Source organism: Labrus bergylta, chromosome 11 (genome assembly GCF_963930695.1).
Source record: "Labrus bergylta chromosome 11, fLabBer1.1, whole genome shotgun sequence".
NCBI lineage: Eukaryota > Metazoa > Chordata > Actinopteri > Labriformes > Labridae > Labrus > Labrus bergylta.
Window position 1 is genome coordinate 1,517,788 of NC_089205.1, and position 21,780 is coordinate 1,539,567.

Consider the following 21,780-nt stretch of genomic DNA (forward strand, 5'->3'; position numbering starts at 1 on the left):
CTCTCTGTGCTTTAGTACAGAACATACAGTAACTCATTTATTATTAACATGAGCTCAGTACATGGCTGTATTCTTCAAACTATTTCTTATACTTTATATCTATGTGCTTTATATCTTATTTTCATTCCATATGTTATTTATATTTTATATTTCTACAGCTATATTCTGTGTATGAGTTCAGTGAAAATTAATATGGTTATTAATATAGTTCTTAATGGTTACAGATGCTCTTACAAAGTGCATTTATTTTTTAATTTGTTAACAGTTTGCTCAAATCTTAAGACACTACCATCAACCATGTAACTTTAATGTCATCCTCTATAACCTACACAGCACATTAGGTTCAGTTCAGTTTATGTTACTGACGGATAATTACTACACAAAGTTTGTTTTTTAATGTCCACATTTAGGTGGAGTATAACATTCATCATAACGTCAGATAACCATATTTACAGTCTGTGGTTAACAACCGAGGTGAACCTTTAGCTTCTAACATCACACAAACTCATTATTTTCAACAACAACATCTTCACAACAAACATTTCTAAACCATTGACCGTAAATAATGAGCTACACAGTTAGCCGACTGGTTTACAAGCTAATGCTAAACAAGCTAGGTCCTTAAATATAAACATGAGTAAGCAGTAAATATAAAACTACTATATCACTTACCGAAGAAAACTGAAGCATCAACTTGTTGGATGGTCTGTTAACCGCACAGCAAGCCATGTATGTTGTCAGATATGTGTTAAACAAACTCTCCAAACGAAGTAAGAAAGAGGAGAAATCAGACGGATCAAGCTGTTAGCCTCCTGACCTGCTGACCGCACAGAGCTGTCAATCAAATCTGACACAACCAAATATGGGCATAGCCGTTTTCCTTAAAAGAATAAAATCCGATGAGTTATAAAAAAATTCACCCCACAGTGTGAGGAGAAGGGGCCGTCAACTTCTCAGATATATCTCGTTTTTTGAACCAGGCTGTAAACATGTTGATTCCTGTGGTAAAAACGGGCTTTTTTGGCTGTGGGCTTATGGCACTTCCGGCGCTTCTGCAGCCAGCCTCAAGCGGAACCTCGAGGAACTGCAGTTTTTTGTACTTCCGCATAGGCTTCATTTTTCGAGACCGGAGGTTGCCCCTTGTTTTTGCCATGAAAGATTCAGTGAGTGAGTCCACTGGATTTACGTCATTTGAGCTGGTGTTCGGCCATGAGGTTAGATGTCCCCTGAAGTTGTTCAAGGAGCAGTTGCTTCAACCTATACCTGATACCTCTATGCTGCAGTATGTGCCCAAATTTAAAGATCGGTTGTGGTCAGCTTGTCGGGTTGCCAGGGAGAATTTGCATCAGACTCAGATGCGTATGAAGGGTAAGTTTGACCAAAAGGCTGTTGACTGGCATTTTGCCATCGGGGACGAGGTTCTTGCGTTGGTGCCGCAGCGTGCATCTGGTCTAAGTGCGTCATTTTGTGGTCCCTATACTGTTGTGCAGAGGGTAAGAGACAAAAACTATGTTATCAGCACTCCCAAAGGTAGGAGAAAGATGTTACTGTGCCATATAAACCTGTTAAAGATGTATCTGGGTCGTTCACGTGGTCCCGCTGTGGCCTGTGCAGTTATGGGGCTGGTTGCTGAAGATGTCAGTGAGGAAGCCGAAACTGTTGGGTTCCAGCTGAGAAACTCTGAGGTTCTTAGGTCACTTGATGACCAACTTGGGCATCTACCTGCAGAGTGTCAGAGTCAGATGAAAGCTCTGTTGGCCGAGTTCTCCCCCCTGTTCCAGGATGTCCCACGGGACACATCTCTAGCGGTGCACGATGTGGGATGTGGGCAATGCGGCCCCAATCAAACAACATCCCTACAGGTTAGCACCATCTAAATTGGAGTGCTTGAGGGAAGCGTTGTCTTATATGTTGAGCATTGGGGTAGTAGAGCATGGGCAGAGTGAGTGGAGTTCTCCAGTGGTACTTGTTCCAAAATCTGATAATACGTCGAGACCTTGTATTGACTACAAGAAAGTGAACCAGCAGACTAAGGCTGATGCCTTCCCAATTCCCAGACTTGAAGACTGCATAGACAGGATCGGAGGAGCAGAGGTTGTTTCTAAGTTAGACCTACTGAAAGGCTATTGGCAGGTGCCTCTGACTCCACGGGCTAGGGAGATTTCAGCCTTTGTGACACCGAATGGTCTGTATATTTGCAATGTTCTTCCGTTTGGCATGAAAAATGCTCCCGCTACTTTTCGGCGGATGATGAATACCATTACTCAGGGGTTGAGCTCTGTGGTAACTTATATTGTTGATGTGGTCGTGTACAGTAGCTCATGGGAAGAGCACTTCATTCAGCTACGGCAGCTCTTTGAAAGGTTACAAGAGGCAGGTCTTGTAGTAAATTTACCAAAATGTGAGTTTGGGAAGGGAAAAGTAACCTATCTTGGGCATCAGGTGGGTCAAGGGAAGGTAATGCCCCGTCGTGCAAAAGTGGAGGGGATCCTTGATCTTACAGTACCGAGAAACCGATGAGATGTCATGAGAGTGCAAGGCATGTGTGGGTTTTACAGAAGATTTGTTCCCAACTTTGCTGTGGTTGCTGAGCAATTGACTAACCGTTTGAAGAAAGATGTGAAGTTTGTGTGGACAGATGCCTGTGAGCGTTCTTTCGGAGGGTTGAAAAGCCATCTTGGCATGTAAACCCATGCTGCTTGCTCTGGATTTTGATGCACCTTTTCAACTTGCCATAGATGCTTGTGATATTGGGGTCAGAGGTGTGCTCCTACAAACAGATGAGGCTGAACGAGACCGACCAGTAGCTTATTTCTCTCAAAAGCTAAACAAACATCAGAAAGCTTATTCAACCATTGAGAAGGAAGCTTTAGGTCTGGTTTTGGCAATCAAGCATTTTGAAGTGTATTTGTCTCATTCAGGCTGAGAGGTTGTGGTGTTTACGGACCACAATCCCCTCTCTTTTTTAGCAAAGTTCAAAACATTGAATCAGAGAGTGTTCAGGTGGGCGCTAGTTTTGCAGCCTTACAGTTTGGTTGGTTCTTCTTCATTCAGCAGTGTTTTTCAAAACATTTCAGTGGTCAGCATTCCCACGCATTTTCCACAATGCATTCAGTAAGTTGTCAGAGGTGTTGCTGTTATGAAGGTTGGATTTAGTTAAATATCATGAGTAACACTCATACTGTACAGATACCCCAAACATTATCTTTGTCAATACCATCCGTCCATTAGCAACAACACTTATCATCCTCCGGCAGTGAAGTCATATCTTCTTTTTCTCACTAGAGCTTTGCATAACACCGCCCTCCAGTGCTCTGATAAGCCAAATATATTTTGTGAAGTGACTGACAACTACTCACTTTCCCAAAGCTTGCCTGATGGGCCTGCTGTTAGGAGGCTTCTTCATAACCATGTTATGTAAGCATGAGTCTCACCTGAGTACAGAAGCCCTCTGTTTGGGGCCCATGTGTTTCAGGCAAAAGCTGTATGAATCAGTGTTTGTAAACCTCAATGCAATCTGTGAGAAAATCTTGCAAAAGTAGTTTGCTGTTTGCATTTTTAATGTTGTTGATTTTCTACTTTGGCAAGATATCGGGATCCTGTCTTCTCACCACAAAGGCATAACCGCACAGAAATCTTCTCTTCCTTTTTCACAGAAGTCAAGAGCTTGTAAAAGGAAAGCCTAAGTAATGTTTTTTTTCTGTCTCAAATGTGATTGAGATCACATTAGATCGCCAAACCCTCATTTTAGCCCAAAGTCAACAAGGAAAACAGAATAATAGGAGAAATTAGGAACACATGATGACATAACATAGTTAAAAGTATCCTCTGGCAGATGTTTCTTTTTCTTTTTTAGTATCATACACTGCAGAATGCCTTTACCTGCGGATCCGGAGGAGAGACTCGTCGTGATAGCGCCGCAAGGACTGCGCGGACTTCCTGGACAGACCCGCACACCCTCATCCTGACATTGGAGGCAGATGACCTGGCTCTCCTGACCTTCTCCGACTCCGCCGCACCCAGTAGCAGAGCGAGTGTGGGGGCAGAAGGTGCGGCCGCCCCGGGCCCACTGTTGTCTTAAGGGGCCCACTTTGAGCCAAATTTAACATGCATTTTTGTTATTTAGTTGAATTTTCTAATAAAGTTAGTTTGACTAGGTCTGAGTCTCTCTTTTCTTTTGCCGCAATCAAGACACACAATGTCTTTTGTAGAGCAGAGAGGGGCCCCCCTCCACTGCCAAGGGGGTTCTCAACTTCGGCAGCAAACAGCACCAGCAGGGTGCTGTGGCCTGTTTGTAATGTCATTGATTCCACCTCTTAGCACCCCCTTTGCTGGGCCCCCGCTGATGTCTGGAGTTTTAAAAACATAGTCATCTGTCTGCTTTATTTTTGTTTACCTCGCGTTTTTCAAAACATTAAAAGTGTAAAAAATGAAATAATTTTTTTTTTCTCATTGACAATTCAACCCTCAACAACTAAACCTGGCAAGTCTCCTCCCGTTGCTAGCTCCACTAACGTAAACGCTACTAGCCAAGCAAATAAACATGTTAGAGAGGAGCACCCAGCTAGCTCCGTGCAGGAAAGCAACAGTGCTGATGAAAACTTAATTGGTAAGTTGTTTCATCATTATTTGAGATTACGCTTTGATGCTGGCCTTTTGTTTGTGGGTGCATGTGTTGTAGACCGCCGTGTCTGCTTGGTTATCGTACTGTATGAACGGCAGGCCATTGCTGTCACACTGTTTACAAAGTTTGTTGTCGTGCGTGGGTTGATAATGTGTGGTTTTATTGTATTGTCTGTTTGGCTGTGTGGCTGGATGAGCGTCCAACTTCACTGAATGTTAAACTGCAGTTGCCTTCTATCTTTGGTTTCCCGTCCGGCTAATTAAGTCTGCTTTACTTGTTTAATCAGTGGAATATGCGCACAGACATATCAGCACTTGTTCTGCTTAAACATCAGCAGGTCACTCACTGATAAGCCCCTGTCACTGTAATAGCACCCTTTGTAATCTGCAGCGACATTTCTCTTCGTCCCGCCCCGTCTTGCATCTCCATACAGCCGATATTATGCCATAAATGCTATACTATATTACTATATAGGCTACAGCATATGCTATATAGCCTATAGACAGTTTAAGGGCCCACTATTGGTCCCCGCCCACTCTGCAATGAGCCATAGGCTCCGCGCCTGGTCGCACCCCATGTGCTCGCCCCCCGCCTGGATCTTCATACCTGTGTTGATCCGACGGACCAGCCGCATGTCTGCCGCTGCTTCATGCTCGAGCATCCTCTTCACAAGCGGAAGTCACTACCTACGGCAATCTTAACTCCACTCACTTTTGTTATATTCTTAGATTCCAGACTTGTCCCCCAATATGAGCTCACCTCCGCTCCATCATGCCCGCCTATCTCTGCGGCTTGGGGGTTGGTTGATGTTGCGGCTCCTTACGCACGGCTGAAGGCTACGCTGCTTCACGTGGTTGGTTAGGTCGCAGTGTCAAGATGCCGTGGGAGTTTTAATTATCAAAAATTAAGCGTACATAAAGGAAGGTCTCTACTAAGTACCGAAGAGACTCATCACTTTAAAAAGTAAGTCATTCTGCATATTTTTTTGAATAGCAACTAATAAATTGACCCTCACCAAATCCAACCTTAGAGATTACAAGACAATTTTACATTCTGGTTCAAGTGGCATTGGCGGACATAGACTTTTTGATAGGGGTGGGGTGGCCCAACTGGGGCACTGATGGTGTGTACAATTTCCCCATTCAAATCCTCCCCTGATCTTTCACAAAATCCTTATATTAAGAAATTGGTGCCTGGAAGCAAGACAGCCAGCTACCCCATTACTGCTGTGAGTCAAGGAACTACCCATCCCACAATACATAGCAAATGAAATCATTTTTTCTTAAAAGGAGCTTTTGACATTGTTAAAGTGTTTACACTGTTAATGTAAGTGTTGTACTATCTTGTAGTTTGTGCTGTGGAAAATATAAACTACATTCACTACAGCATTACAAGTTTATTAGTACATTTCGTGTTAGCTAACTAACTAACTAGCCTACTAGCGAAACTTATCTTGCATCGGTTCTAATACGGCGCCAAGGGGCGGGAAACATTGCCATGATAACAGCAGGCTCAACCAATCAGAGACGTCACTGTGACACTATATGATCGTGGGTAGTGTAGTTCTTTGTCTCAACATCGCAAATTAATCTTGTTTTTCTTAAAACCAGGTTGATATCATGCGGTTGTGGTTAGTCTACCTTGGATGGTTCTGACATAATGGCTAATAATCTAATCAGTTTTGGAGAAAATTAATGGGATTTTTACTTCACTATTTGCACTACACTGTTCAGCCCTATTGCAGTTGCGAGTTGGCAACAAGATCAGGCAAGCAACACTGATGCCTCCTGGAGTACCTTTGTTTTGTGAGCCTGACACAACTTTATAGTTTTCATTAGAAAATAACATAACAACATGCCCACAGATAAACCTTGCATGACTATTGATGAACGTAGCAGCCATGTTGGATTTAGCTCAGACTTCCAAGTTCAAATTGAATGCACCATAACTTATGAAGAGGGACCTGAAGTGTTAAGTGAATGCACACACATGCACATGCTCACTCACTCTCTGCTGCAGTATCGCACATCATATTCTTTATAGTGTTTGGCTGTAATTTAAGTTTGGGTTACATCCCTAACCCTAATTTCTTAGCCGATGTGAATACAACATGTTGTCATTTGAGTTTACTTTGTAGGTGTTTCTAAAGTTTTCCTTTACCCTTTTTCCTTCTGCTTTGTACTTCTGCTTGACATTTACTCGGTTTCTTACTGGTTACTTTTTTATCTGTGGTTACATCCGTTACAGACATCTGACCAGTTTGATAAATCTCTATAATAATAAAATAGTCCTCTATTTATATTTTTATATATGAAAGAAGTAGTGCCATCAAAACATATTTTAATGCCCAAACTTAAGTGTAGTCATTTGGGAAGAATGTCCTATTTCAACAGTTTAAATTAAACACATTTTAAATTAAATCTAATTTTCAGAGGTGGGACATATAATAAACTTAATATAAAGCCTGTATAAATATCAACTTCATGGGTTGTGAGGCAACAAGCTGTGAGGAGGCTTTTCTATATTCTAATGTAGCTAAATTTAGTCCTTAAATATTCAAGATGAAAAGATTATATTTCAACTCATTTGTGTTAGTCTCATGAAATATTACACATTAAATAACGTCTGTATGATACTATATTGTAAGTAGTAATTAAAGAAAATGTGTACTGGAGACAGACAGGGTAAATGCATAAATGACGTACACACATACTTGATGCCATCCCTGCATACCGTGTTGCACCAATTGGGCCAACCCAGTCACAAAAAGTCTGAACACGCCCCTGCTTACAAAAGACATCAACGTAAAAAAAATAAAGGGTCACATGTTTTTACATTATTGAGCAGTTGAAAGGTCAAATGTAAATTCAGTTGGACATTAAAATACTCTTAAAATGTGACATTTGACTCTGCATTTAAAGAATTATTGGTACAGTCAGTATGAACTGCCTTGTTGTGTTTGATACTTGAAATACCTCCTGAACCATCTGCCTCACTCTACCTCCATATCCCCAAGCTGTTATCCTTTAAGAATTATAAATAAAAATTCATATCCAGGAGTCCAGTTCACTCTTTTTCACTTTTACCTACCCAGGATCACTAGCCCAATTCACTTTCATCCTTGTTTAAAAAAAAAAAAAAAAAATTTGCTCAATCTGATCTAAGCAGTGACTTTTATGGATGAACCAAAGTATTCTATTGTTTGGCCTAAAAGGTTCAACAGTGCTCAAAAGAGGACCTTACACTGCATACTTTGTACACAGGGGGGCGCCACAATTCACACAAGTTAAGAGAACCTCTCAGCTGCAACACATTTGATATGTAATGTCATAGTTGACATTTTCTTGTAATCCAGCCTGAATCCAGCACTCTGCTGGTATCACCATAATCCTGAGTTTTTGGATTAAAGAAATCTTAGTCAAAAGTTTAGACAACAAAAACTGAAGGTTTTACCAGTGAACAAACCAGGATTGGATTGGTTTTATTTGATTATGTTTTCCTTTTCTTTTTTAAACAACCTGATTTCAAGATTTGATCCTATCCATAGCTTTAATCTAACTACCGGGACCTGATGATCTCAGGGAAGTATGATGACTTTTTTTAAGGTCCAATACTTTCTGGGTGCATAGTGCCTCATAATGGTTCATAATGCAGAACAAATGACATTACAAGGTTGTGAATCATGAAGATAACTTTTCAAGTTGAGTATTCTTGTTGTTAATCATTACAACCCTGATTCCTAAAAGTTGGGATGCTGTGTAAAATAAAAATAAAAATAGAAGGTGATGATTCTTTTTTTTAAAGGTTGAAACACCATACCTGATTAAAAAACTGCACAAAGACAACATATCAATTGTTGAATCTGAGAAATTCTATCAATGTTTGAAAAATGGACTCCTATTTTAAATTTGAGGCTGAAAACATGTTTAAAAAAAGTTTTGAAAGTTGCAACAAGGGGGCAAAGAGTTGAGAAAGTCTTTCAATAACAGCTAATGGAACATCTCACAGTAAGGTTTACAGGAAAAAGGTGAGTATCATGATTGGGTATAAAAAAGAGCAGAGTGGCTGAATCTTTGTGCAGTCAAGATGGGGATGTGTTTGTTCGTGCTTATATTGGTATATTACCGTGGCCGGCAGGGGTCACTCGCACAGCAACTGATGAAATGACAAACATTTGAAAAAACACGAAGCATATCCTAAAAATGCTGCACATTCACAAGGAATCGCAAACTCCCAAAAGAAATGCAAAGACTGCTGCAAAAGAAACAAACGCGTTGCAAAAGAAACAAACGCGTTGCAAATACGCAAAACAACTGCATAAGCGTCAAACGCGCTGCAAGTACAGAAACAAAACTTAAGTCAAAACACACACAACCAGAAAACAACTGCAAACACAGAAACGCTGCAAGTTAATCCTTAAATGGAAGTGCTCCAGGCCTGTAGAGGCGCTGTGGATCTGTTTATTTACGTGAGAGAGTAAGAGAGACAGCTAGGAACAGAAAGTTATGTTAAGATAGGGAAGTTGTATTATTGAAAGACTAAGAACAACCATCAATGTTCAAACAGGGGAGGTTGGAAACCTGACACAGTGGTGCCAGGACAACAACCTGCTCCTGAACGTCAGCAAAACCAAGGAGCTGATTGTGGACTTCAGGAGAGGACAGCAGAGGGATTACACCCCACTGAGAATTGATGGGACGCTGGTGGACAGGGTGTGCAGCTTCAAGTACCTGGGGGTGCACATCTCTGAGGATCTCACATGGACAACCCACATAGACAGTCAGGTGAAGAGGGCGAGGCAGCGCCTCTATCACCTCAGACAGCTGATGAAATTCAAAGTCTCTGTGAAGGTCCTGAAGACTTTTTATTCCGGAGCGGTGGAGAGTGTGCTGACTGGAAACATCACCCAGTGGTACGGGAACAGCACTGTACGTGACTGAAGAGCCCTGCAGAGGGTGCTGAAGTCAGCAGAGCGTACCATGGGTACAACACTACCCACCCTCCAGGACATCTTCACAACGAGGAGCACAGCCAGGGCAAACAGGATCATGAGTGATCCCCACCACCCAGGTAACGGACTGTTTACATGGCTACCCTCTGGCAGGCGCCTTCGACACATCAAGGCGAACACAGAAAGACTCAGGAAAAGCTTCTTTCCTCAGGCTGTCCGGACTGTTAACTCCACTCTCCTCAGTTAAAAACAAAACAGAACTGTGACTACATGATGCACACACACCACACATTCCAATCTGCACATTGCACTTTGACACCCTGGACACTTTACACTCTGACACTTTACACTGTTTACATTACTTTATATTTAATATTTTGTATATTCAAATATTTATTTTTTTATTTTTTACATTATATTCTATTTTACTGTATTTATGTGTATTAGTAATTTGAGTGTTTATTGCATGGCCTTGCGGAACAGTCCTTACATTTCACTGCACATCTGTATGAGCATGTGACAAATAAAAATCTTGAATCTTGAATCTTGAATCTTGAATGTTACTGAAACGCGGAGATTAAAGCGAGTTCAACTGGGATTTTGAAAGTGGGGACGAGAGCCGAGTGTGGGTCCGTCACTGCAGCCCTGGGATGCCTGGAGCTACTGCTAGCTCTGGGGCTATGAGCTCCAGATGCAACTCATCCCTCTGCACCCGCTTTCCCAGCCTGACACTTGGTGCTTTCGCCATCCCCGGTGTCCAGGTTGAACTCGCTGCTCATCTCTTTGCAACAGTTTAACATTCTCCCTGTCATCAAACACTGACACTTCACCCACAGAGAGCCCTCTGTCCCGGGCCTGACAAGTTCAAAATCCTGGCAGATGGAAGTCCCGTAGCCTACTCAAGCCGGGCAACGGTGCCGGTAGTCGGACAGCCAACTTAGTAAAGCTACCGCTCAACAAGACCTCATTTCTCAAAGTTGTGTTTTCCCCCCTAGATGTTATAAAGTCCTGTTTGTGCACAATAGAAAGTGGGGCATAGCCCCGATGAAATGCTGCTCCCCGTCTCCCTCACACATCTGTGAGCGTCCTGAGCGGGGATTCAATGAGATCAGCCCCGGTATGCCTGGAGCAAAGCCCGGCACCATGTACAGTCCTCCCCGGAGTCAAACGGGATGCGCACTGTTTTTAAACTATAACAACAAATTCATAAACCAAGCATTTAAGCACGCATTCACTAGCAAGGACCACGCCACAACAGTATTAGTTTGAACATTTAATATGAATTGTAAGATATATTGACAGATGTATGTGTATGAGAGGGGTGTAGGTGTGAGATGGCGGTCGTCTTTCAGGCTGGTCTGGGAGGTTGATCGGGCGAGCGAGAGACTCAGAGTGGGGGTTCCGTCTCGGGTATGGATCCACCCGAACTAATTACGGTCCCAGACTGTACCTGAAGTGAGAGAGACGAGGGAGAGGCTTGTGTCAAGTTGGATGGGAAGGGATGAGGGGGGAGGGTGTAGTGGAAAGATACTATCTGTTTGTCGTCCTGTCGTCCAAGATTTAGATGTTTGTGCGTCATTTAGCAATTAAAAACTGTTTCTCTGTATGGCCTTGGTCTGCATCTCCAACAGGTACACTCCTCATTATCTGAGTACAGCATGATCCTAAATCAGTGCCCTCCTGACAAAGGAGTTTCTGTTGGTGTTCCTCCGTACCAGGTACCTTTTAGAAAAAAGCTTGCATAGATAAATCACCAGGCAAACTAGCAGAAGGAGTAGCTGATGTTACTTTTGTAGCTGATTACCCCTTTTGCAAAATAACTCTTTACTATATGCAATAAAATACACAAAGACAAAAGACTTTGACTTGAGATCTTTTATTACCAACAGAAAAATCCACAACAAGGGAAGGGATGAGGAGAAGTAGGGAAGGGGGGGTGGGTAGAAGGATCTGAGACAAACGGGATGTGGTGAGGTGACCAGGTATAAATAGGCTGTCAGGGAATTACAGGTGTGGTTTTAGGTGTGATCCTGCTCCTGCTCCCTAAGTAAATACATTAATTCCAGTGAACACCTGTTAGTGAACAAAGTTCCTTTTTGTTATCTGTTGTTTGAGCTGGTATTCATTATCGTCCAGATCTTGACACATCACTGGATATCTAAAAGTCTTCATAATTGCACCTTGATCACTTTATGAAGCTTCTTTATCACTTTTGTGAAGCTTCTTGTTATGACAGGTTGCCTTGTTTTCTGAGTAAAAGGTTTACTTGTATTTCACCACTGTGTTCACTCTAAATTAATCTCTTCTGAGGTAAGCCATAATATTCTTTATTTTGTTTGGGTGTAACTTATGTTTAATTTTATAGACGCTGGGAAAACAACATGTTTCTATTAGTGTCTACTTTGAAGGTATTTTTTAACGTTTTCTATACCTCTTTTATCCTGCATGCTTTAAGCTCTTTGCTTCTGATTTTTGTTTTTAATTGAACCCCTGTATCACATTTACTTGTTTTTTTACTGGATACTTTAGGGATAGGAAATACTCTTCACTGTTTGAGTTCATGCTCTGATATAAAACCCCCATGTCATATATCATACTTTATCAATCTATGATCACATCAGTTAAAAAGCACATGTTCAGTTTGATAAATCTAGTTAAAAATAGTCCTCCATTTAGAGGTAGTAGCCTACAGTGCCATCAAAATATATTTAAATGCCCCAAAATAAGTGTATTCATTTAGGAAGCATGAGCTATTTGAACAGTTAAATTACTGCAGACATGGTATCATATATGCTGAAGCTGGGAGACACAGAGTTGATGAGCTTAATTTAATGTTGTCTATAATTATACATTCTGATTTTTAGAATCACTGATTTTTTAATCTACAAAGTAACAAGTGAAACTGAAGAAAAAACATTGAGGAATAAATGGAATAGAATTAAAATCTGAAATGTAAATGTGTTAAAGTATAAAGTAACAAAATAGTACCAATTAAAACATTTTCTTTAAAACAATCTTTAGTTAGGCATTAAGTAAGATCTTTTAACCTACTTTTTGTGTCGAGATAACACTTGTTATGAGTTGAGGTTATACAAAATTGATTGATTGATTGATTGATTAGGCTAAATGTACATGTTTCCTTCGTGCCTCCATTACTGTGTGCCTGCAGGGAAACTAACCCTACCTTCAGTCAACCTTTTGTCCTCAAGTGACTTAAATACATTTCATAAGACCATGTAACCTTGGCACACCTGATTGAGAATTTGACCATCAGTATGAACATTGTAATTATGTTCCTATCAAACCTCAAGCACCAAAAAGTTGTTTTGTTGTAAACTCCCTGTTTGGTAACATATAATTATCACATTCTCGATTGACTAGATTAGTTTGATGTTGGAAGCTAGACATGATGACACACTATAAATATTCAGAGATTTTTATGACTGAGTTAAGTGTCTTCAAGAAGAATTTATATCATAAACTTAACTTAATACAGAGTCTGTTTCCCCTTAATCAAGTACCAGAGGAGGACTCACCATGTGGCTAAAAGGTTTTATAAGTAACCATGTCAACATGAAACTTCTGAAGACCTGTGTCATCCTTCTCCTTCTGACTGTGTTGTTCTTGGACCTGCTCGAGGTGAGAACTGAGATAAGTCACAACAATGTTTTTTTGTGAGTCAGATTAAAGGGTACTATTTTCAACAGTGTCTTTTAATGTACTAAAAGGCCTCATTCACCAATATCTTCTTAAAGGAAGAATGTGCGACAATTTACACAAAAATAAAGTAGAAATCAAATATGTCCTCTGTAAATGTCTCTCTGAGTCATGACTGTCTATTAGTGAGAAGCAGAGTCCTGCTGGCTGTGTTGTTGTCAGAGCCGTGTTTACATTGTGTTTACATGCATAAGGCGGCCTTGAGTATAAAGCTGTTTTAGTCAGGACTGTACAAAATAAGAATAACATAGCCAACACACTGTTCATTTAAATGTCAGATAAGTGTCTTTAGGTCACAGCCTTTCTGTGTCAATTTATATGCGATATGAAGATAAGAGTTAACCACTGTGCTAGTAGTCATATAAAAGCTCAAGTCTATTTACAATTTCTGTTTAATTACTACAGCAGCACAAAATTGTTAAATGGACTTGAGCTTATATAGCGCTTTTCTAGTCTTCTGACTACTCAAAGCGCTTTCACACTGCATGTCACACCTATCCACACCCTGACGGCAAAGGTTACTATGTAGTGACATCATCAGAATACGCCGCTGACGAAGGGGTTAATTGACTTGCCCAAGGACACATCGGACATGTTGCAGCAGGAGCTGCGGACAAACCCTTGACCTTACATTTGAGAGACGACGACTCTACCAACTGAGCCACAGCCGCACCTAAAAGAGAACTTGCTCCCGGAACCTCCTAGGCGGTTCTGTGTCCTCCTGCCATAGTCTCATGAAATCCTGTGAGAAACACTCTAGGCTAATGCTTTGAATTGGAAATTACAATTTAAAAAAAAATCAAACACATGATTTAATAGGCTACAAGGTTGTAGAGAATAATGCACTATTTCAGATGTATGTACTAAAGCTAGAATCATAGCCTGTATCTCCAGTGAAAGGATATGAACAATAGGCTGGTCTAAGCCATGAAACTCCCGGGCTTCTTGCCTTCTTCTCCTAGTAAAAGACTATTGCCCTTAGGCATCATTTTAGAGACATTTCAGTGACTTCCAGCAGCTTACAGTTTACAAATCAGCAGTTATGATTAATCCTTATTCTTTTAGAAAAATCACTTCTCTTTCTTTCAGTTTATTTTATTTAAGTAAATTTGTCACCATCTGTCTTTTTCAACCCCTTTCCAGCTACATCATGAAGAAAACTCTACCATCGTCCCTAATAAAGTGACCTCTGCTCCTCCCGCTGCTCCTCCCGCTGCTCCTCCCGTGCCTGATGATTTCTGCACCTTTAAGCCACTGTCTTTGGCAGATGCTGAGGAGGAACGCCTGTTATTAGATTCCATTGCTTGGCCTGAATCTCCACGTCCGCCACCTTTTTTTTCATTGAATCAGACAAGTGATCCCGCCCACAGCACCTTCATCATTCTCCCAGGGAGGGGTGGAGTAGAGCGGCACATAGGAGACCAGCTGGAAGTTATGATACAAATGTACGACTTCCAAGGTAACCCCAAGAAGTCTGGAGGAGATGTCTTACTTGCCCGGTTGCATAACAGGGCACTTGAAGCAGGTGTGGCCGGGCAAGTGGTGGATCACCTTAATGGCTCCTACTCTGCTGTATTCCCTTTACTCTGGGAGGGAAGTGCACAGGTTGAGGTAAAGTTCAAGGCTTAAAATGGTATTGTAAAACAAGTGATGGTAAAGGAATCACCTAAATGTTATTGTCCTGTAGGTCATTTAATTCATGGAATCTAAACCATTTCCCCTGACTTACTTTTGCCAACAAGCAACAACATAAAAAGTTAAAAAAGACTAATGAGTCATTCCCCATTGATTCCCAATATGCCCAACTTTTTAAACCAGCTTTGTACAAAATATAGTGTTTCCCACACATAGATGATACATGTACAAGTATCATTGTGCGTGCATGAGAGCGCGAGAGAGAGAGCATGCAAGAGCGTGCCTTCCAACCTCCTCAAACTTAACAGCAGCAAGACTGAGCTCTTGGTTGTGGCCCCCAAGGCACTGCTCAGGAAGGTTGGAGATCTCCTCCTCACTGCGGACGACTGGTCCATCCACCCTTCACCCGAGGTCCGCAACCTAGGCGTCATCATGGACTCCACCCTCTCTTTTAAATCCTACATCAAATCCATCACCAAATCCGCCTTCTTCCACCTCAAAAACATCTCACAACTTCGGCCCTTACTCCCAGACCCCGTCACAGAGACCCTCATTCATGCCTTCATCACTTCACGTCTGGACTACTTTGATGAAGTTCTGTTTGGGCTACCAAACACTGCCCTGAACAGACTCCAATATGTCCAGAACTCCGCTGCCAGGGTCCTTACATGCACCAAGCCCTGGCAGCACATCACCCCCACCCTCATTCACCTCCACTGGGTCCTGATAAAGTCCCGCATCCAATACAAACTCCTTCTACTTACCTACAAATCTCTCCATGGTCACTGTACCTCACCAACCTCCTCCATCCCTACACCTCGTCCCAACAGCTCCTCCACCCCCCACACCAAACTGCGATCTTTTGGTGACAGAGCCTTCAGTGCCTAAGCACCCCCCCCCCCCCGGAACTCTCTCCCTCCCCGCCAAAATCCGCACTGCTGCATCTCTGGCCATCTTTAAAAACCTCCTCAAACACCACCTGTTCACCAAAGCATTTAGCCTCATCTAACACTCCCCCCAGCTGATCACCCACTTCCTTTCTCCTTCATTTGTTTGTCTCTTGTTGCCTCCCATTACGAGTAAAGTTCAGAGTGCTATCAGCCACTGGGCGGGTAAATGTTTTACCAAAAAGTCAGAAAAACTATGCTATGAGTATTAAGCGTGTTTTATGTAGCTGCAGCTACTTTTCCCTGCCCCTCTCTCTGTTGTCATGACTGTGAGCATCGCAGGGAACGCTGAGACACACCAACATGCTGCACAAACACACACACGCACGCGCACACACACACACACACACACACACACACACACACACACACACACACACACACACACACACACACACACACACACACACACACACACACACACACACACACACACACTGGAGCGTCTGCCACCACGTGCACTTATTTAGAGTATTACAAGTTCAACTTTCCAGCTAGTAAAGAGTTTACCAATTCCATCAATGTCTCTTAAAGTTGAATAAATTATTAACTTTAGTCAGCTGACATCAAAAATACAGATGAATTATCTTGGAAACATTGTTTTAACAATCTAATTATACAAATAAAAAATAGCAGGCAAAGGGTGTATGCTATAACTTCAAAACTCTTTTGTTTTGTTTTATCAGGTGATGCTTGTCCACTCAAGTGAGGCTGTCACAGTTCTGCACAGGCTGAATAGAGAACATCCTGATAGGGTTCTCTTTAAAAGCCTCTTCCACTCAGGTTCAATCTCTGACACTACCTTTTGTAATGTTTGCCTACGTCAAACCAACCAGCCACAGTGCAACTACACTGACCTCCGTACAGGCGAGCCTTGGTTCTGTTACAAGCCAAAGAAACTGAGCTGTGATGACAGGATTAAACACAGGAGAGCCGGATTCAATGTAAGACTCAAGGACAAAGAGGAGAAGCTTTTCCAAAGGTGAGGGAGCGGAGTGAATAGAAATGTTGCATGTAGTTTTACATCTAATTACTATAAACAAAGTGTAAAGAATGTATCACCTGGTGGAAATTTTCATATTTGTAACTACAAGAGGCAGATATAAAATCTGAAGATGTTTATAGTGTAAGATAATACCTATCGAAACACTTACTCTGAACAATTAAAGTTGAGTCTCATGAACAAATCTACAAAGTGTATCTTTGGAGTCCAAATATGGAGGCAGAGTAATTTGTGGTGACTAAAGTGCTACCTTTTGTTTACATTATTTACATAATGTAATGTGTTTAAGAGATACTTAATCATGGAAGTTTTTTCCACCCAGCAAAGTCAACCTGAAAGTCTTCATTCACTCTTCAGGACCGGCTAATGTTACTGTGCTGCCTCCAAGGAAAGGTAAAGCACAACTTTTCTACTTCCACTTTAAAAAAACTCGCAATGTGACCTTGAAAAAAAAAAAGTTTTACAACCCATACAACCCTCCTCTGTCTTCAGGTGACGGCATTAGCGGAATGAAGTACTGGGGAAAAATAAAAAGTGACAATAGTTGTTTATCTCTTTGACTTGTAGAAAGGATATCCCATATAAGGCAAAGATAAATAAATAAACCAGATTCCATCTACAAAACTGAGATAGAGCTGCAAGCCTTTGCTTCATTCACGCTCAAATCAAGATTTCCAGTACTACTGTATTATTAAAATTCCACTTAAAAATAGCAACGTTTTGCTTTTAATAATTAACATTTGGTAACATTTTCCTTAAAGGAATATGTGATTTTTTGATCCAGCAGATGTCGCCCTTGAGCACCAGCATGAAACCAAAACAACTCGCGCTGCATTGTTGTGTTAGCATGCTAATGCTAGCGATCTTTATTATGCTGGTATCTTCACACTGCATGTAAATTTACCTGAAATGAGCGTGATCTAGAAACACAGTTAAGCAGTGAGTACAGTATGTTCTCCTTCTTTTCTCTAGTCCCTCAATTAAACAACTTTTATACTCGAGGGGAGGAGTCAGCTGGCCGTCCTGGTGATGTAAAAAAAGTGAAGCCACGGCTGAAAAAGCTTGGTGGGACTCGGGTGTTACACCCATTGTAGACAGTCATGACTCACAGAGTTATTTTCAGAGGAGATACTTGATTTCTGCCACATATAAGTGTGAAAAATCACATATTCTGCCTTTAACCATGCATTCGAGACATACACTTACCTGCTGATCACTAGAGCACTAATTGTGTATTTTACTGCTGCTCTAACAAGTCCAATAAATACACTGAACTGCACTGGAAAAAAACTAAAACTAAGTCTTTTGTAAAATGTTAATGAATGTTTTTTTGTGTAAATATATAATGTTGTCTTAAGTCTCAAGTGAAATAAGCAAGGTAAAGGAGAGACCTTGTTTTGGTCTTTTTAGGGGATCTGTTGACATCAATCCATATGCGCCCGATAGATCAGGAGTATATTGGCACCCTTTTCAGTGACCAATGGGGTCCAACAAGGTGGAATTCTGTCACCACTTATTTTCAATCTGTATATGGACAGTCTCTCTGAACAGCTTAAAACTTGTAAGACTGGATGTATGGTGGGAGATAGATTTGTTAACCATTTGATGTATGCTAATGATTTAGTAATCTTGTCACCTTATAGTGCTGGCCTACAGCAACTTCTAAGAATCTGCTCGAGTTATGGAGTGCAGTGTGACATAAAGTATAATAGTAAGAAGAGCGTTTTCATGATAGTAAAAGCCAAGGACGATCGAAAGCAAAATTTTCCTTCGTTTTTTATCTCTGATCAAGCCCAGAGTGTGGTGGATAAAGTCAAATATCTGGGACATATTATCAGGAATGACTTGAGTGATGATGATGATGATGTGCAGCGTCAGTGCTGCAAACTGTATGCTCAAGCTAATATTCAGGCACACAAATTTTCATTGTGCTCAGACAAAGTTAAAACTGAACTGTTCAGAGCTTTACTGTACTCCACTGTATACTGCCCAATTGTGGTGCAATTATAGTAAAGCTAAAATGAAAAAGTTACAGGTGGCATATAATGATGCATTCAGAATATTTCTGAAGTTGCCAAGATGGACGAGTGCAAGTCAGATGTTTGTTTTTAATAATGTGACCACATTTCATGCTCTGCTGAGAAATTCTTTGTTCAAATTTATGTGTTGATTGAATAATTCAGAAAATGTCATTATAATGTCACTGACTCAGCCCAGACTTAGTGACAGAAGATATTTCTCGTGTTTCTGGAAACACTGGTGCAAATGTCTCTTCGTATTTTAATTACTGACAATCTGTGAAATGTAGTGATGACATCCCTTTATGATATCCCTGTTAATATCCTGTATTTATATATCTTGTGCTTTTTTATAACGATATGGGCCTATGCCTATTATAACCTAAAGCTTATTTTGATCAACAATTCTCAGAGCAACCCACAGTCAATCAAGGAGGTGGGAAGCCTGGACTCTCTGGGTATTACTTCCATGGTGTGTGGCAATCACTAGGTGGCACCAAAGTCAACCAATTCAACTCCTCTGCCATCAGTCAGTGTCTGAAAGGAAAGGTGGTCCACCTGTATGGAGACTCCACCGTCAGGCAGTGGTTTGAGTACTTTGATGCTTCACTTCCAGGTAGTTGATACACATTAATTTCAGGTGACAGTTTAATATTATTTATATCACAGCTAAACTTGTTCCTTCTGTCATACTTTCAGATGCTAAGGAGATTAACCGGAATAGTCCAAAGCAAACTGGACCTTACATGATATGGGACAATGCAAAAAACATCTTGGTAACGTACCGCTGCCACGGGCCTCCTCTTAGTTTTTTCAACACCCCAACCAGTGAGCTGCGATACATTGCAAATGAAATTGACGGGTTGGTAGGTGGCACCAACACAGTTGTAGTTTTTAGCGTCTGGGCCCACTTCAGCCCTTTCCCAATTGAGCTCTACATCAGACGACTTCAGAGCATCCGCAGGGCGGTGATTCGTCTGTTGAACAGGGCTCCAGACACACTGGTGGTCATCAGGACTCCAAACCTCAGAGGTTTAACACCTTCTGTATCGTTAGGCTACAGTGACTGGTACGCACTACAGCAGGACAAGGTGCTCAGAGCTGTGTTCAAAGGACTTAATGTTCGACTAGTGGACGCTTGGGAGATGACTCTGGCCCATCACCTGCCTCACAACATTCACCCAAGACGTCCTATTATTAAGAATATGATTGACATTCTCTTGTCCTACATATGCACCAAATAGGGCTAGTAGATGTGCATTTGTTCACTGAGGGAGTTAATATGTCAATCAATTAAATATTAATTTGTATATAGCCAATTCATAACAAATGTTAGCTCAAGACACTTTACAAATGAGCAGGTTAAAGACCTCACTCTTTTTTACATTATGTTACAGTATAGCAGGTAAACTCTTTGTTATCTGCAAAGAGCCAATACTAATCCATCACAGCACTTAGCAACATTTAGCAATGTTACAGTGGCAAGGAAAAACTGCTTTTTTACAAACAGAAACCTTGAGCAAAACCAGATTCATGTTTAACAGCCAACTGCTGAAACTGTGTTGGGCTTGAAAGTACGTGTTTTATTAGCAGTAACAGTTAAGTGTGATAATAGACTGATCAGTCTAATATTAACGTTAGTAACAGTATGATGAAACAGTTAGGACTGCTTAAGTTTGATCATGTGTATGTTTTTATCAGACCTCCCAAGGACTTTATATTTTTATTTTTATAAATCATGATTAAAATGATAATTTTGGTAATATAAAAAATTACCAAATTTGTTGTGTTAAACTTTTGTGCACGGCCTGAATACACCCTCTTTTTTTGAGAAATAGAAATATTGCATGCTGGTCCATCCTTTCTGCTCAAACTGCCTGCAATCCCTAAGTAAAACGAGAAGAGATTACCATAATAGGGAAATGGGGAGCATCATTTAAAATGCCTATGAAGAGTAATAATGGTTTGAATATGAACTTATTGTTAATCGCATTGTGTATTCATTTAGAGGGAATTAAAAATAGTTGAAAAGTCAGTACCTTAGAAATTACCTCATGAAATATTAAACAGAACCAATTGATTTTGAAAACTAAAAAAAAGTGTTTTATTAATAAAGAATGATCTCTGTCTAAATGCATAAAAGACCTAGATGGTCTAATGAACATGCTACATAAACATAAGCCGAAATACACACACATGCACAAACAGGATTCTATAGACATGCATTAATAATGAGGTCCCAGAGTGAGGGGGCTGCCCACAGCGAGCACTCCAGAGCAGTTTTGGGTTCAGTGCCTTTCTCAAGGGCACCTCGGCGGTGCTCAGGAAGTGGACTGATGCCTCTCCAGCTACCAGACCAATTTCCGGACTTGGTCCAGGGACTTGAACTGGCAACCCCTCCGATTCCCAACCCAAGTCCCTACAGACTGAGCTACTGCCATCCTTGGTTGCCGCTAATGCTAAGCTACATTCTAATGCTATGCTACATGCTATGCTACATCAGAAGCAATACAACACTTAATAACAAGGCTAATGTTAATGTTACACATAGTATCTTCAGTACACCCATACATACTGCAACCACATGCTAACAGAACAACAAAAGGCTAACCACATTGCAATTGTACATGGTAAATAAGCTTACAGCAAGTGACTGTCCTCTGCTCTTTAAGCAAATTTGTCAAACCACTGTGCCGAGGCATGGTTTGGTGAAATATCCATCCACTTGTGCAATTTTTGGTAATGAACTTTAGTAATGTTAGAGTACCACATCAAATTTCAACTGTGTATAACATTTTAGGAAATGGTCAAAATTTTGAAGATATATGGGCAAAGCTAAGATGGGAGGAAGAACTTAACACACATATCTGAGGATACCTGGAAGG

The 21,780-nt window shown here is 41.1% G+C and overlaps 1 protein-coding gene across 1 annotated transcript; it reads left to right on the plus strand.

Annotated features, from left to right (window-relative positions):
• The first annotated feature begins 11,565 nt into the window (after positions 1 to 11,565).
• Positions 11,566 to 21,402, plus strand: LOC109992109 (NXPE family member 3-like). The gene is made up of 7 exons (XM_020644607.3): positions 11,566 to 11,885; positions 13,094 to 13,214; positions 14,436 to 14,903; positions 16,561 to 16,856; positions 17,200 to 17,270; positions 19,308 to 19,511; positions 19,595 to 21,402. The coding sequence occupies exons 2-7, from the start codon at positions 13,113 to 13,115 to the stop codon at positions 20,137 to 20,139; spliced, it is 1,686 nt and encodes a 561-aa protein (XP_020500263.1). The 5' UTR covers positions 11,566 to 11,885; positions 13,094 to 13,112; the 3' UTR covers positions 20,140 to 21,402.
• Positions 21,403 to 21,780: the final 378 nt, after the last annotated feature.